This window comes from Mercenaria mercenaria, chromosome 8, assembly GCF_021730395.1.
Source record: "Mercenaria mercenaria strain notata chromosome 8, MADL_Memer_1, whole genome shotgun sequence".
Lineage (NCBI taxonomy): Eukaryota > Metazoa > Mollusca > Bivalvia > Venerida > Veneridae > Mercenaria > Mercenaria mercenaria.
This window is the reverse complement of record NC_069368.1, coordinates 45553952-45572667: the sequence shown is the minus strand read 5'-3', so window position 1 is coordinate 45572667 and position 18716 is coordinate 45553952. Positions and strand designations below refer to the sequence as shown.

At 33.3% G+C, this 18716-nt stretch overlaps 1 protein-coding gene across 3 annotated transcripts in view; it reads right to left on the bottom strand.

Annotated features, from left to right (window-relative positions):
- Positions 1-18716, bottom strand: part of LOC123566442 (uncharacterized) — a 47348-nt gene that overhangs the window by 28530 nt on the left and 102 nt on the right. For 2 of the 3 annotated variants that reach the window (XM_045360546.2, XM_053549843.1), the window contains exons 2-4: positions 14042-14143; positions 3255-3362; positions 632-712 (exon numbers count right to left, since the gene is read on the bottom strand). In XM_045360546.2, coding sequence (XP_045216481.2) covers positions 632-712; positions 3255-3362; positions 14042-14123 — 271 coding nt within the window. In that variant the 5' untranslated portion in view covers positions 14124-14143. The remainder of the gene's footprint in view (positions 1-631; positions 713-3254; positions 3363-14041; positions 14144-18716) is intronic. The other variant, XM_053549842.1, reaches the window with a different exon arrangement.

Sequence of the window (18716 nt, the reverse complement as noted above, 5' to 3'; positions counted from 1 at the left end):
TTTTATTACAAACTGGACATGTTGTTTGATTTTTTTATTCACTCAAATTTTCATGTCGTCCGCTAATTAATTGATGCAAACTTAACGGCTTGATAGTTATCAATGCAAACAATCTAATTTTGACACGGTCTTGACTGCCTAATTGTCACATGTCTACATGCATTCAAAATTTAACCAAGGCATTACGCAAACAAGTAAGCTAGCAGGCAGTTATTGATTTTTTTGTCATAGTTGTCATGGCTAAGGTGTTAATGTACACAGGTACATGCAGTTTTAACGCTGGTTATGATCAAATTAAATAGCATCTGCGGACTTTTTTTTTTTTTTTTTTTTTTTTTTTTTTTTGGAAAATTTGGGAGCTAAGAGCGTACTGCGTTATACCGAATACCGCAGTATATCGAATAGCGTTACAAAGGGTTTTGAGTGTATTTGAATATAAATTTATATTTCTCTCAAGGAACTGTTCCACAATCATATCTAGAACCTACATTAATATTTGAATATAAATTTATATTTCTCTCAAGGAACTGTTCCACAATCATATCTAGAACCTACATTAATTTTGGAATATGAATTCTAGGAACAAGAGAGTTTGAGTGAACATGTGTTGGAAAGAAAATGAATGACGTACCATTTCTGGAAGCTACACTAGATGAAGGATAGGGATAAAGTGACCTTCTGAAGTGATCTTCTAAAGCACCATTAAAAATATCTGTAACAAAATAAATATCATGCACAATCTAGCATCTATTAATAATTCTAAAAATAGCAGTTATCCATTCTATGCTTCCCCAATCTGACTAAAGTACTTGATCTTCTAAACGAAGATCTGAGAACGACCCATTCACATTCGTCTTCTGTATATTTTGGATTTCCAGCTATTTTTATTTTATCCAATCAGACGACATGTTCGAATGTCAAAGAGTAAGAAAAATGTGCAGTTATTCCAGGGCTCGAACCCAGGACCCCTCGCTTACAAAGCAAGTGGCCTACCGACTGAGCTAACCGGCTATCTGATACATTATGACATAAGAATTGTAAATATCAAAAGTCAAGACTACAGGTAGATTTGCAAGATGTTGTAAGTTAGGCTCTGATTGGCTAGCGAAAGGGTCGTCAGAACGAGGCAATGAATAGGTCGTTCTCAGATCCTATGCGTAGCGTAATAGGATATGTACTTTAGTCAGATTGATGCTTCCCCAGCCACCTCACCTTAGGGTCAGGTTATAAAATTACACAAAAAAAGCATCACAATAAAATATACTTCATTTCATACATTTAGTAGATTACAGAAATATACTCTAACCTGGCATAAATAGGTCAGACAAGCAAAATCATAAAACATACGTACACACACATGATCCAGTAAAAAATGACATACCTTTCAGAATCATTGTCCACCAAAAAACAAGGCAAAAAGCTCACATTTATGCTGTTATTAGAAGGAACATTAAATCATGTACTTTTAAAGCAAGATCCAAAATTGTGTGATTGACTGAGGGACAGACTGATGGTGATCAAAAGGTCAGTTCCCTCTGATGAAACAGTGAACTAAGGGAATACAGATAAAGGACTAATAAAATGGGAAACGAAAAGAAGTGCACCAGAATCCAAATATATTATTAAGCAAAAATACAAGCAAATTTATATAGGTAAAAAGCATAATTTGTTTGCATTGTAAACATCGTATTTCAAAATTTTTAATATTAAGCGAAAACAAATTAATCAAATGAAATACAGGCATACATTAGTGCAGAGAGGTAGGAATTTTGAAGAATTATCAGCAGTCTTTGACAGAGAGAAACTCAAGCAGTGTGCTGACATATATACTTTACACTCCGTATCTGCAAAACCATACATGCTATATTATCTTGTGGATTCTAATTCTATTTTAATCAGAATGTAAGATGTGATTCCAGATTTTTAATGTAAGTGGAAATTATATTTCTATAAACTATGCAGACCTAGGTTTTTACCTGCTATACTTTGAGAGATTATATTTATTTTGTTGGGTTTAATGTTGCACTGACGCAATTATATTTATATGGCGACTTTCCAGCTTAAATGGTGGAGGAAGACCCTAGATGCCCATCCATGCATTATTTCATCGCATGACACCTGGGTAGAACCACCGACCTTCAGTAAGCCAGCTGGATGGCTTCCGCACATGTATTCTTTGAGAGAGGTAAAAACAATAATATACTAAATAAAGAGAAATACAAATAGAATTTACAGAAATGTATCAGATGACTGTTACCTATAAAATTCCATCTAAACAATATACAATCGCTTCTTATTTCAGAGCTGCCTGAAGTCTTTTAGGAATAGAACCAAATAAATATTTCTTATTTTACCTTTTACTGGCTTTAGCCTGCTGGAGGCAAGTGATTCTGCCTTTGCAACCAGTGCAGGCCAATATAAGGATGTGCAGGCTGATCTTGGTCTGCACTGTTCACTATTCAGTCAGTAAATTTTCAGGAAACACCTTCAAATAATAAATGGTACTGCCCAAATTGAATGACAGACCAGTCCATTTTAGAAATTTAGCAGAGTGAAGGTTAATCAAAAGCGCTGCCAGTAAAGTCATTCTACCTCCTTTCTTAATTACCTGTATCTGTTATAATATCCATACATGTGACCTCCCGCGAGTAGAATAATGTAAATGCATGTTCACCACCATTTCAGACCTAAATTGAGACTTTGTTTCTACAGATTTAATCTGTTAAGAAAGTTTAAAGTTAGAACAAGAGGGACCTTCTGTAAGACAGCATGCTCGATTTTTCTCAGTGACTGACTCTGAATTAAAGCTTTGCCAGTTAAAGGGGCAATTAAAGCTTAATGCCAGTAAAAGGGGCATAATAGTCAATAGCTTTGAATGTAACAGAGATATTGGACATTATATAAAACTTTAACCAAAAAATGTAAGTTAACAAGTGGCATAACTCTGTCAAAATTCAAATCATGAGTTATGAGGACTGTTTCTTCTGGTGTAGACTAATATGTGTTATTGTGAGGCCTAAAATGTTGGATTTTGTCTCTAAGTTTTGTGTCCGCGCGCTTAAATTTATGTCGATAAAAAACCTCCAGTTTTGAGACCCCAACTCCAGCTGAAAAATGGCAAACCTCCAGTTCTGGGATTCTGAACTTATCACATGTATGTAATATCATTACATTTATAAGTTAGTATTAAACTAAAACCAAGCACACAAGGCACTATCCAACTTTTTTTTTTACAAATGCAAGTAACACTACACCTGATGAAGATGTGGTAGCTGATGATGAGGCATTCCCATGTCTGACAAGAGGTGGAGGTGGGGGTAAACTCTGTCCTGGTGTGGATAAATTCTGTCCTGTGTCTATACCTTAAAAAGAGTAAAAATACACAGACATGAGTAAGAGAGGATATAACAAACATGTCAAGGATTAGATACATCTATTTTACAAGGTGTTTTCACTGCATTTCTTCTAACTCAAACAAATTTATACAGGAAGCCAAAACTGTCATTCATCTCTTCATAGTACCAACTGTCATTAATCTCCTCATAGTACCATGACCTTTTGACCTTCCTTTTGTCCTAGTTTGGTGAACATCAATCCAAAATTTAATGGGGAGAAGCTGTTTAAACGTTTTTTTTCTGTATTTAGCTCTAGATAGTTTCCCCAAGTCATGCAGAACAATTTGAACCAACCTGAGAAAGTTCAAAAAAAGAATGCTTTCAACTAAGTTTGGTGGACAACCATCAAGTGGTTCATACGAGGAAGTCATTGGCAACTCATAAGTGGAGAGGAGAGAAACCATTAATTTTGAAATCAAAATTTCTACATATCTTTTACACATCTTCATACTGCCACAAAACACTAGCTACCTAAAAACTGAAAAACTACATATCACATAAACAATACAGATGACAAATCAAGTGTTAAAAAATTGGAAGTGTGGGATAGGCTGGAACTTACTAAAATTTCTTTAAAGATGAAATAACTAAGTAAAATATTTTCTTGGGTTTAACGTCGCACTGACACGATTATAGGTCATATGGTAACTTTCCAGCTTTAATGGTGGAGGAAGACCCCAGGTGCCCCTCCGAACATTATTTCATCAAGAGCATGCACTTGGGTAGAACCACAACCTTCCGTAAGCCAGCTGAATGGCTTCCTCACATGAAAAATTAAATGCCCTTAGTGAGGCTTAAAGTAAACCCACATCGATGAGTGGCAAGTGATTTAAAGTCAGCAACCTGAACCAATCGGCCATGAAGGCCCCACTAAGTAAAACAGAAATTGCTATTGTTTCCCCATAGAAATTGCTTTTGTCTTGCCATACTGCTTCACTTAAATGAATGAATGCAATAATTAGGGCATATCACAATTACATTTGTTGATAGAAAGACAAATAAAAATGTTAAGCAGTACAATGTTCTGGATACAATGCCTTTATAATAACTTGAGTGCACGTCATCACATAAGACTCATTTTCATAGTGTAATATTACCATCAAATATTGTATCTGTATATAATGTAGTCATTTATTCTTTATCGGAAGTGTGGCACAATTGGTAGAGATACTACATATTTACATGTGATGGCATACTTGTACATAAATATAGCTGTGGTTCAAATCATGACACTGTCAGTTATTTTTCTGTTTTGAATATCTTTTTAGCTACTATTTTTTTGAACTATGTATCTGTCAAAGTCAGTAAAATAACTTTAACAAACCAGTTTCCTCATGATCTTTGGCCATTTCTGAACCCAGTATATAGTATGCCCAGAAAGTTTTGCTAATTTCTGATCTAAAATGGGCTACAAATCATATTACAGTAAAACTTTATTCGCTCAAACTCGGATAATTAAAGCACTGCCTTTTGCTCGAACTCATCGTCATGTCCAGGCAAAATCTGTATATAATGTATATTGTTCAATGGCTAGAACTACAATGTACTGACAACTCCAACAAAATCTGCCGGTCCCATCGAGTTCGAGCAAACAAAGTCTGACTGTATATTACACCAACATAAACAAGAGCTGTCGGAGGACAGCAACACTTGACTATTCAACAGCCTTGTCAACTGAATGAATACAAAGTTGAAAAAGGGGCATAATTTTGTAAAATGCAAAGAAGAATTATTGAACCTCTGTACTGCATGTCATATCATGACAGTGAAGAAATGTGTTAAGTTTCAATCCTTTCCCATTAGTGGATACTGAGATCCCAGCTTACATACAAAAACTTTTTAAAAAAAACTGTCGAAAAAGGGGCATAATTTTGTAAAAATGCAAAGAAGAGTTATGGGACCTTCACATTGCATAGTAGATCATGACAGTGAACAAGTGTGTGAAGTTTCAATCCATTCCAATTAGTGGATACTGAGATATCAGATTACATACAAAAATTTAACCAAAAACTGCTAAGTCGAAAAAGAGGCATAATTTTGAAAAAAAAGTAGAGTTATGGGACTTGCTTAGTGCATGTCAGATCATGACAGTGAACAAGTAAGTGAAGTTTCAATCCATTCCCATTAGTTAGTACTGAGATACCCAGCTTACATACAAAACCTTAACCAAAAATGTCTAAGTCGAAAAAGGGGCATAATTTTGTAAAAAAGCAAAACAGAGTTATGGAACCTGTGCAATGTAAGTCAGTTTATCACAGTGAATAAGTGTGTGAAGTTTCATTCCATTCCCACAAGTGGTTACTGAGATACCAGCTTACATACAAAACCATAACCAAATCGGAACGCGGACGCGGACGCACATGCGAGTTCAATAGCTCTACTGTTCTATGAATAGTCGAGCTAAAAACAATAAGAAATGTCAGATTCAAGCCTACATCCAAAAAGCTAGATTTAAGTGAAAAGTATGGTGCTTTTTGCTTAATTTGTTAGTAAATATTACAATGCATAATACATTACTGATATCTGATACTCTAACTTAACATAATTATTTTGTTTAGTAAACACTATAGTATCTTGTCTGTCACGCTATCAAAAACATTGTGCAAGTTCATTTTTGGGGGAAATAGAAACAATTATCTATTATTGTATGTTACCATACCTTATCAACAAATGCAATACTACATGCGGACCATGATAGCCTTTAAGTTAGATCTTTCTTATGAGTTTCACACAATTTGCTTAAACAATTTTGGTTGAGGATCACACATGGAAAATATAATTATGTGAAATTTATTTGAAATTTGGCTAGTGTTTTCTGACAAGTAGATTTTTTCAAGTATCCACTAAATGCATATTTGAAATGCTGTATACATAATAATATACAAAAAAGTGACTACCCGCTATGCTGGCCATGTTTTCCAAAAACTCGAATTACTTGAACAAACTCGGTATAGCTCTGACACCAAAGGAACATTTCTGTGATATCATTTAAAGTAGATTTCATAGAGACAAACATTCAACCCATTGTTTTATGTAAATTTTTGTGATATGTCTTAAAAGTAGAGATTAACATTCAAACCATGTTTTATGTAAATCAGGCAGACCATTAACAAAGATTTTCACCTAGTTATCTAGTTTTTCACCCAAGTGACAAAGTTACAAATTTATCCCAGTTTTTAAACAGATAAAGATTCTGACTATGAATAATAATCAAAGGCCTGAATGGCCTGAGTCGGCTAATGATTGATGTACTGACAGTATAGTCTACCAGTTTCAGTTTGTTTTTAGTTTTTTTCTTAAAATTTCATAACACAGCTCGATATTTACCCAAAATATTATATCCGGATACGATTACACTTTTCTCCAGTTTGAACAATATATTTTACAAATTGTGACGATACGAAGACATTTAGCAGCAATTGGCAGTATCTGACATTGAAGTTTACGGTTAAATTACCTCTTATTTAAATCTTTTCATAAAAAAGTTGTTTCGTTTCGCCAAACATAGACGATCTACTTTCGATTTCAAAAACTACAAGAAAATACAATTTAATGTTTCGCCGATTTGTTTATTTCTCGAAAAATAAGAATTAAAATCATTTTTAATATCAATAGTAACTAAACAAACCAGTAAGAGCGTCTTCTTCCGATAATTTATCCGTTTACTGACTGCAAAATTCAACCCACGCAAAGTTTATAGAAATCATACGATGCGTGTTTACGTTCAATGTGGGAGAATTAAGGCTGATCGGCTATGTTACCTAACGCATCCAGACGATTCAGATTTTGTTTTTAAAAAAGCATTGAGTGCGTTTCTGTAATTTTATATACGTTTTTATACGCTTAGAAATTATTAGACATGCGTATTTGCATTATTTCTATACGTAATTTACGCTAATACGCATCTTATCTGGAGCCCTGCTGGAACTATTTTTTTGTCTTTCGAGATTTATTGCTGGATGTTACCCAAGCTTTGTAAGCCTGCGCAATTCTTAAAATGCACATTTATGCTTAATGAGTTACATTCGAGAATTGCACAATTACAAGTCATAAATATGACAGATTACATCGTATATTGGTCATAGCAAAGGGAATTGACACAACTTAACTTCATTCATGCAGTGAACTGTTTGAAATTTGAGAAATCTAATGGAACTACATCCCTTCACATGTTATTCGGTCCATTTAGAGAATCGTTGGATAGCAAGGACTCGTCAAAAGGCTTTCAGCCTTTAGCCGACTCAATAAAAATGAAATTTCAAAACCAATATACCCCAGAAAATCAGTGTTAAAGAAACATTACTTTGAACCTTTAAATATCATGGTAATTCTAAACTTTTGCATTAACGCTCTTCCAGTTGATCAATCTTGTTGCTATAAATGTGAATTTGCAGCATTTTTCAGGAAGCAAAACAGTATTTTCAAATAAATCTAGGTCCTAAGAAAACTGTATTTGTTTACAGACAAAACATTGGTTATATACTAAATCCAATTGCAAGTTATTTTTGAAGCATGTACCAGGGTATGTAATCATCTGAGCAGAACATGTCATGAATTGATGTCATTGATACAGAAGATGGTGTACTCAATAGGTGTGGCTTGCTTGTGTATCCAATTTTTTACCTGGTACACCCATTTCATCCCATTTGTACTCGTTTCAGTCAGGCTAGATGCACCCACATCAATTCAGTACACATGCATGACATGCCCAATAGCATGATCGAAACATCACAGCGCATTTTGGTGTACCGATCAATTGATCTGGAGAGACAGGTGCTAAATCAATTAAACCCTACTAATTACTTGAAAATATCTATCGGTAGGTTAGAAAAGCAACTGAAACTCTTACAATAGCTTTTAATGGAATATCTTTGTTTCTGTGCAAATTTCTTCAAATATATTTGATAATCTTACACTCTGAACTTACTTAAAATGCTGCTGGTATAGCAGTTAAACAATAACAGCCCTTACTTGAACTTTATTTGAAACATCACTTTTTACATTTTTGATTTGAACTTCAAAATGGTGATATTGTACCATAACATACTGGCCTCATAAAAAAAAATCTGATTATACCCATCTCTAATGTTTAATGATGCAAAAGTCTTAAAATAGTAATATTAACTTTATGTTCAGCATAACACAATTCATCCATCTATTTTGAACATTATCTTTTTTATTTTTCACACATACATTTTTTGTTTTATCTTTTAAAAAGGAAAAGATGGTCCAGTAGATATGGTATCTGCCAGAGGTCCAACTGTATTAGCCAAAACAAGCTTGTGACTCACATTTCATTACAAATATAACTCCAGCGCTGGTGTTTATATGCAGCAGACTCAAGAGTGACTCGTTTGAATAGAAACCTTTACAATGCTGCTAAAATAAATTAGTATAACTAAACTACTATTTCATTAATTCTATATACCCTAATTATTTACAACCCGCAGAAAATTTAAAACATGTAAATATATGAACCATAAAGGTGTAAAGATCCTATTGTTTGATTCACTTAATCAATAACAAAAGTTTTTCACCTTTTTCTTCCAAATCACCAAACCCTGAAACTGAGTTTCAATGTTAAGCCTCTACCACAAGAACCTTTTGAACTTTTATGACACTTTGGGTCACTTGCAATTAATGATGTGTAAAAATCCCTAAAAACATTTCTCACCCTTAAAAATTTTTTAATCGTTTAATTTTTCTTATTCATTTAAACTTTTATGTCTTTGTAATTTCTAACAAAGATATTTTAAAAAACAACTAAAAATACCCAATAAAATCTTTTAGAACAGAAATTTCAACAGATATTAAAATGTTTTAAGAATTTCCCATGAGATCTATTATCTAAACTGAAATACTGAACATTGCAAAACGGCATTTAACCAAAAACAAAACAAACTAGTATTTTTTTAAACTACTTCTGTTATAGAATGAGTGAATCAAACAGAAAAACAACCCACTGTAAATATCTACTAAATAATTATACAAAGGTGCAAATAAAGACAAACCACGAAACTTCTTCCACCACATGCCTGCTGTCACAGAGAAAAAATGATTATGTTGAGATAACTGATTCACCATTCCCTTCCTTACTAGCTCATTATAGAAAAGGTATTATTAGCAGTAACCTTCAGAGCTCCGATTATCTTTGGTTGCCACAGAAAATGTATTTCTCTATAAGCAGATTATTAAACAAGAGCTGTCAGAGGACAGCAACGCTCGACTAATCTCAACAACCTTGTCGGCTGAATGAATATGAAAGTTGAAAAAGGGGCATAATTGTGTAAATATACATAGTAGAGTTATGGAAACTGAGCAATTCATGTCAGATCATCACAGTGGACAGGTGTGTTAAGTTTCAATCCATTCCCATTGGTGGGTACTGAGAAACCAGCTTACATATAAAAACTTAACCTAAAATTTCCAAATCGAAAAAAGGGACATAAATTGATAATTTTGTAAAAAAAAAAAAAGAAAAAAAAAAACAGAATTATTGAATCCATTCCTACAAGCGGTAACTGTCTCAGATACCAGCTTACATAAACTAGATGCCCACTAGCAACATATCAGCCCAGCTGTCACAAATACATTTGAGCCGTGCCATGAGAAAACCAATATAGTGGGTTTGCGACCAGCATGGATCCAGACCAGCCTGCGCATCCGCGCAGTCTGGTCAGGATCCATGCTGTTCGCTTTTAAAGCCTACTGCAATTAGAGAAACCGTTGGTGAACAGCATGGATCCTGACCAGACTGCGCGGATGCGCAGGCTGGTCTGGATCCATGCTGGTCACAAAGTCACTTTGTTGGTTTTCTCATGGCGCGGCTCATTTGTATATGGTGACCTTGACCTTTAACTTAATGATCCAAAAACTGTAGAAGTTATCACCTTGCCATCACTGTAAAATCATTTAATTTCAAATGGTCAAAACAGCAATTTCGTGGGGATAAGAATTCATAGATTTCAACTTTTGAACATAAAATGAATTGGAATTTTACTTGTTCATTTGGATTAAATTTCATGGATTGACTCAATCACGAAATCCACGAAAATTAGTCCCCCATGAATATTAATTATTTCACAGTATTTGTTTCTCAGATATACCTTGATATCTAATGCAGGCATGACTGAAAGTAATGTTGTCAAGTGTTCAATTATGCTGACAAAAAAAGTCTGTCATTATGAATTTCAATCTTGAAAGTTTAGCAAAACATATAGACCATCTGTGACGAAAACTGGAAATGCAAACCTCTTGGAATACTAAATAACACCACTATAATAGTATTATACTACATTCCTGAACAAAGCAGACCTGTTTTATAGCTTACAAATTACTTTTAAAAAACCTGATTTTTAACATGAGTTTGAGAAAGGTTAAACTTCAATCCATTCACCTTCAAGGGTCACTGAACGGACAACCAAGTAAAAAGTTGGTAGACTCACTCCAGGAGAACTACGTTCCAACGTAAGTCAAGTCTCATCAATATCATGTGACATATCTCAACTATGAAGCTACGGTGTCGCTTCGAATGACCTTGTTGATTCATATATTATGCGTAATTAAGCGTATATTCTACGTTTTCATAATTGAAAAAATAAGTTTGATGTGTGGAAGATATATTAGCTATTTGCAGCATTTTGCAAGATACAACGAACTAGTTACAAATACACTTAATAATAATATATAAGCTACATAAATGTTGCAAGGCCGCAACGATAACAGGCATTATGTGAAAACGTCTCACATACAGTGTTGCAAAGTCTCAGCATCATAATTACCATTATAACTTGTAGAAAATTCTTATGTACATCTTATCTTTACGTCGAGAACATTTCTTTGACATTTTCATAAATGACTGGATGACGTCTGGGCAAGATACAACAATTTAATCAGTATGACAAATGTGTCTGTCGTTATAATATATAACATATATAATAATACATATCATAGTATTACACAGGGCGGAGTAAAATTCTTTGAAATGGATTAATAAAATCATGTACAATTTCAGCATGAAAATTAAAATGCGAAGTTAATGCTCTTCAATAGAAATAAGTATCTTCAGGTATTCGCTATAGAAATACTTTCATTTATATCAAATTCCATGGAATCTTGTAAGCATTGTCGATGGCTCCTACACAAAAGTGGTGCTCAGCTGAACCATTACTCTTACAGTCAGTTTTGAAAAAGTGTATACATGTTATGCATTGTAATGTTTACATTTTACGTTAAAAGCGGATAGAGAACCTGTAAGGTTTTAATAAATGGAAGAACATAACCATTATATTATTTTAAACTTTACTGCATGTCTTTCTTTCTCGTCCTTTTTAAACACGCGCATTTCCTGAAAATTTCATTGCTAGTATTTTGCGTTGTTTTCTTCTCCCAATTTCCTTTTTAAGTTCTCGAAACTTGTGCATTTACTAAGATAATCCAAACTTATGCAACATATTGCATCACCCTTTTACTTTTCTTTTTCAAACATAATTCATAAAAGTCGTGCAGTGACTCGAATCTCTTTTACTTTGTCATTTTACTGAAACACCTTTTTCCTTTATTTAAATTGAAAGTCATCCAAAGAAAGATAAGCAATTATAATAATCCCACACACATTTGTATTTTACTGCGCCCCTTTCTCATTACTTATTTCTTCTGTCCAATCTATGTTCGCAATGGTCGCTGACTTGATTCACTTGCCTTTTCATCTATGTGCTTGAACTTTAGCTTTGGATGTGGGATTTTCATGTAAGAAATCCATCCATACGCTTGCAAAAGGTCGTTTGCTCTACCAAGATGCCCGTCCGTATATTAAATAATGTTCGGAGGGACACCTCGCGCTTTCCATCACCACGACCTTAAAATCTTTAATTATCTCGGAGAGACGTAGAACGCTTCATAAATGTTACAAAATAGCTTATACATTCACACTTATTAGACAGTGCGTACATGTGTACGCCGGTAATCAATAATGTATAGATAATCAGGATCGTAAAGCATTACTTCAAGAACTTTCCACATAAATTAGCCTATTTCGTAACAAATGTTTTCGGCACCATGTGCAGGCGTATTGCTCATTTTGTCCGCATATAATAATTATTATTACGTCGTGCAAATGTATTAGGAACCTGAGACGCCATAACTCGTAACAATACAAGGCGCTAGTGCCCTCAGGACAGATATTTCTGTTTCCTAGTTGCGTCATGTGCTTCAAAAGAATCTTTTTACACACTTAATAATAATTAAGGTGTGCGCATGCAATAGTATAAGTCAACTCCGCGCCACCTCGTATATATTGCTAGTAAGATATCTTGGTCAAATGATAATAAAAGAAACGGAAAAAAACAGATAGTACATACTTTGAACAAAATCTGATTTTCAGTCACAGACTTGCTGGTATATTTTACTCGAATATAGGTAATGTGTTAAGCAGCAATACTTCGATGAGTGTCAGTAACGCTTGCCTTTGTCGCGTATAGAGTTAGTTACATCATCGGTTAGAGTGAGGGACATGATATTTAATAAATATTGTCAGTTTATGATAAAGCCGTTGCAGTAATATATTTCTAAGATTGAAACTGACATTGCCTTTAATCGATCATTGACTGTCAGTAAATTGCTGTTGAAAAAGTGTAGTATATTTGTTTTATTCAAGAAAATAGTAAAATGCTTCTATTTTCTAAATAACAGACAACTCTTTTTAAAATTTAAATGTTTTAATAAATTTATGCAATTACTTTTAGAATCTGAATACATGTTCAAGTCAAGACATAAGTAAATATAATAAAAGTAATTGATATATATGAAAATAATATAGACCGTGTCATATTGAGCGATACCGTAACCAGAAGTCGTTGAGATATGTCACATGATATCGTTGAGACATGACTTGCGTTGGAACGTAGCTCTCCCGGAGTGAGACTGTAACTGAAATCTAACTTTCTCAAGCAGACTGTTTAACTGTACATGTACATGTGTTCTAAAACTGAGTTCAATGATTTGCTGACAAAAAATTTTAGTCAGAAAAAGGCCATAATTCTGCAAAAAAATTAGCAAATTGTACTAAAACTGAACTTGGCCTGTATTTTACAGACAGACCTGTAAACTTAAAATAATCCAAGTACTGATAGTACAGTAATGATGGAAGGTGATATATGTTAGTACATGTAAGTGTATGAAAAGCAAAAATGGCACAACTGTAACAGCGCTTTGATACAAATGTAGTTAGAAACCAATTACAGTTACGATTTGATTCTGCTAACCATATCATCAATAGTTAAGCATTCAAACCCCCTGTAAAGTAAAAAGATGTTAAGTAAAGGCATGCAGCCAATTGTTATTCATAGTAAATTACTCATAATTTGCTGCGCCATTGGTACAATATATTCAAAGTAATATGTTGAACTATTTTTTACTGAGCATGAGTACTTGTAAGCTTGTGATCAAGTCTACGGCTGCCTCAAAGGTGGTGATAGAGTAGGCAAAATTTTCCAGTCTGTAACCATAATGATGTCAGAGGTGGTAACTTATTCACATTGAACTATATTGTACAGCCCTTTTAACAGTGGTACTGTCGAAAAATGGAAGACGGACCAGTTCATTATAGAAATTTAGCAGGGTAAGGGTTAGTGAAAGACAAATCATACCAGATCCATAGTGCATTCCTCCTGGATTTTGAACAAAACCAAATCTAGGATTGGGCTGGTTTGGGATGTGACTTCCCTCCATGCCAGCATCATCAAAGTGGACTGAAAAAGATTAGAAGGTTTTAATTATAGCAAGTTTGTTCAATCAAAAGACTTTCTGGTGTGACCAAAATTAAAAGTATGTTTATTTGCTGTCTCCGTACCTACCGCCTTAAACATGTTAAAATGCTGTGCCCAAGAAGTTTTATTAGACAATGCTGGCCAATTTTTTTTAAGTTACGATATTGTGACAAGTGCAGCACGCATACAATATGAAGTTCTCAAGAGTCAATGTCCCAATTTCAAGAGTCAATCACTTTGAACACATTGTAATGTGCACAGGTTTGCACTTCCGGGTTCATAAGTACTTAACACAACTAACTCCAAAATCAAAAAGGCTTTTCCTAGCCATGATTAATAATCTACATAAACCTTATACTGAACATATTTTTCAACTTAGAAATTAAAAACTTTTCAAGGCTTTTTCAAGGGTTTCTGGGGAAAATTGCCCCTGGTTAAATTGGGATTTTTTAACACAGTAAATTGTCAAAATTTGGAAAAATGTACTGACAAACCAAGCGAGTTTTTAAACATTTAATTATGTTTGTTAATACTTCAGTTTCAAGCATTCAAATGAATTACAAATTTAAAGTATCCCCTTGTGAAATTCTGAGAATTTGTTTTTTCAGGATTATTTTCCAAGTTGCTGATACTATACTGCAAAAAAAATACAGTAACTCTTCATTAATGTCATGAATGTTTAAACTTTTGTTTTCAGTTTGTTTTCACCACAATTATAACAGAATTTTCTAAAATGTGAGTGACAAAGTGCATGTATGTTTTAGTGCAAAAACTAGGTCGCAAAAATATTTGACAATTGACCTTAATGGTGTAAGAACTATCTGTCAACATGTTTTAGGTACTGTAACCAATAAATATTTATGTACTTACACATTCTGGGAGGTTTTTGCATACAAATCATACAATATTTTAGCAAAATCTTGTATTCAATTTTTGCCGAGGTTGCAGACGGTCATGTTTCTCATGCGGGTGCAGACGCTCATCTGATTTTTTTGTCTCTGTATAATACAAAACGAGGGTTAAACGCAATACTGTCGTAAGTCCTTCTTTATTTTATAGGAGTTACTACAGTATTGCGTTCTGCCCTCGAAATATTGTCATGATTTTCTAAATCTAAAAGGGGTCATAATTCGTGAAAAAAAGCAATCATGAATGTAGAGTTACTATGCTTGCTGTGCAGAGTCAACTTTTATTGGTGGATACCTGCTCAAACTTTTCAAGCAAAAGCTTTGACCGTTAAGGAGAAATGTTGATCTAAAGACAATACTTAACCAAGAAATCTGATTTTCTTAGTCCAAAAGGGGCCATAATTCTTGCAAAAAGCAGGACTGAGTTATGTTTCTTGCTGTACAGAGTCAGCTTTTGAGGTGAACAAGTGTTGCAAGTTTTGAAGCAATAGCTTTAATAGTTTAAGAGAAAAGTTGACCTAAACATGAAACTTAATTGAATAACCATTTTAAAGGTTTTAAGCAAAATTTAGTGACATTTTTTCGGCAACGCCGTTTAAATTTGTTTTCAATACCTATGCCACGTGACTTCAGTTTGCAAATCAAACTACTTGATAACGCATTATAGATAATTTATCAAAATGAAAGATTTATGCAACACTCTGCCTGATTGGACGAGAGTGTCAATTTCTTTCACTCTGTTGATTGTGCTACGCTGAGTGAAATGTAGACAAAGCGTTTATCCTAAACGACGCTGTTCACAATTTTAAAGCTAACTTTGGCTCAGTATATTTAGCAAGAATATTGATGTATCTCAACATGATAAGTAAGTTTAATAAATATGATAAAAACCTGTTCAAATACCAACATATATCAAATTAAAGAAAGAGCTGAATACGGTCTGCGTATCACATAAATAAGGGTGTGATAAGAGTCTTTTATGTAGAGAAGTGCTTTTTAAAAGATTTTCCTTGTTACAATTGTCGTCTGTATATGAAAAAGTTTCTTGCTTTTGTGACTTATTCAGATTGCATATTAAAATGAGTACTTGTTTGCTTTGATATATTTGTTATAAATTATTTAACTGATTTATTATATATGAATATTTTTCTTTAGTATGGTATGCAAATATTGAACTCAGTTGAAATCTGTTTTATTATATATATGCTATATAATGAATGAATCTCATTACACTGAAATGAAGGTACGCTGCATACAGTTTCTATGTGATATGACTACAGTCAAAGTTTGCTTATGAAACAGAAATAATTACAATTGTATGTTTTGCTTGACCTTCACTTTTTTATAGGTGTGACGTCATTGTCCAAAGATTCATGAATAGCGAATATGCTATTTGTTAAAGCGGGATCAGTTGGCCTATTTTAGAAATAAATAAAAATAAGAAATAAAAAAATCCTTTAATTGATTTTTTCTCATGTATTCTAATCAAACTTGATTTGTACATTTTTGTAGCATCTTTATTAGGCCCGCAGCCAACTTTGTTCAGCTGGGACATTTGACCCCTTTTAGGGGCTGCTAGAGCTAAAACTAGAAATGCCTGTATATAGCGTCTCATGAACAGCTTGGTGGATCTTTGTCATACTTAGTCTGGAGCATCATTATAAGGTCCTCTTCCAAATTTATTTATTTAGGAACTTGGGCCCTATTAGGGACCACTATAGCTAAAAGTAGATATGCCTTTCTTCGCATTAACCACTAAAATGTAATGGATTTTTATCACTCGATGTGTAACAATATCGTAAGGTCTCCTGCTATTTTGTTACAAATGGGGATAGGGACCAATTTAGCTAAAAATATAAACACGTTTAATGACCTCTTCTCATGAACCGCTTCATGAATCTTCATCAAACTACTGCTGTAATTATTCGTCTAAGGATAAACGAAACAAAATTGCAACCCTACAAAACCTTTGCGAAAAATTAAAAGAGAACCATTTAAATTGTTAAAGTGCGGTGTTTAGTTTTGCAAAAATGAAAATGTTAGATGAAAGCTGAATGTTAGATGAAAAATTCATAAACTTCTTTCCTTATTACAATTCGCCGACCATCATTTTTAAAGATATTTCTTGTTACTTTTTGTATATTCTGTTAGAGATTTATTTAAGAAACAAAAATACCCATTACTTTGAGTTACATCCCTGTTAGAAATGTATACTTTACTGATTTTCATAAAAATTTGTAATTACTCCCCTTAAATATGAAAATATTTAAAATGCTTGGTATTTCTTTTTATTTCCATATAATTCCGAGTTTTACATTCACATAGGATAGATATACCAAATATTTAACAATCTGAATCAAAAGGTGGGTTTTAAAATGCATGTAGCTTCTGAATTTCATTTTTTTCCATTCTATCTTGGTTTGCGCAACCAAGACAAGCAAAGGGAGGTAATAATAATTTTTCAACTTGCATTTCTAATGAATTCAATCTATATATGTAATTGTTAATGCAATTATTTTACGAATATAAGACAATATATCGGTTAGTTATACTTTTTCTTAGGTAAAGTATGTTTATCACATTTATACTTATGATAAAATAACTCGATCTTGGTTGGGCAACTGCAATAGGAAAACCAATTATTAAAAATATCTCCAGTGAAAACCTAACTTGTATTAAGTGCTAACTGAACATAAATGAGTGTAAATGATCAGATGTTAAAGTTTAAAACAAATCCGTTACTTAGCCAAAATTTGATTATCCACCTTTAATTAAATGACATATGATTTTAATAGCGACATAATGATGCTCCAAACTTTTAGAAAAAGTATTTAGTCTGTAAGTTAAGCGTTCATAATTAATCTATTTTATTTCGAAATAATAATTAAAAGTAATCAATAAATTGCTTGTTTTATATCCTTTCCATTGATCAAAAAATTATTGATAACATCACTGTTTACAAAAAAAAAAGGACGCTCGGCGTCTGCCCATGCGACTATAATTGTCTTATCAGTTCTAAAAATAGAAAAAACAACAGATTTGTATACAAACACGATCTCTCCTATTGTTCACGATTTAATATCGCTTATTATGCATTTTGTGCAAGCGATAAAACAAGTAACTTTACAGGACTGTGTACCGTGATTTATCCTTCATCATTTTGGTCCTTCGGAATCTTATGTTTAGACTGCCTTTCACAAATATAAAAGAATCTTAACGTCAAACTATTTTGACTACCATCTTTGACAGACAAAAAATGACAATTTAATTAATTCAATATACTATTCAGTAAGACATTAAATACTGGACGCCTAGAAAAACATTGAGAATAGGCTGGGCGGCCAGTTACCAAGTTATCTTATGTCCAATCTTGTTCAGCATTTTTCAGTTAGTAAATTCCAATAAAACTTGTTGAGAATGTTTTCTGGTACATGTATGTAGTGTATATGTTGTCATTACATCATTTTAATGACTTTATATTCCAAAGATGTTGTTAAGCTACTAGTTTTATCTTTCAAAAGTGACAAAACTCCCCGTCCCAAAACTCTGTAACTTAGTGAAATTGGCATTGTTCTACTCTGAATGTGCAGACCTAGTCACATTTTACATACACATAACAATTACTCATATCATTAAATATATTCGTG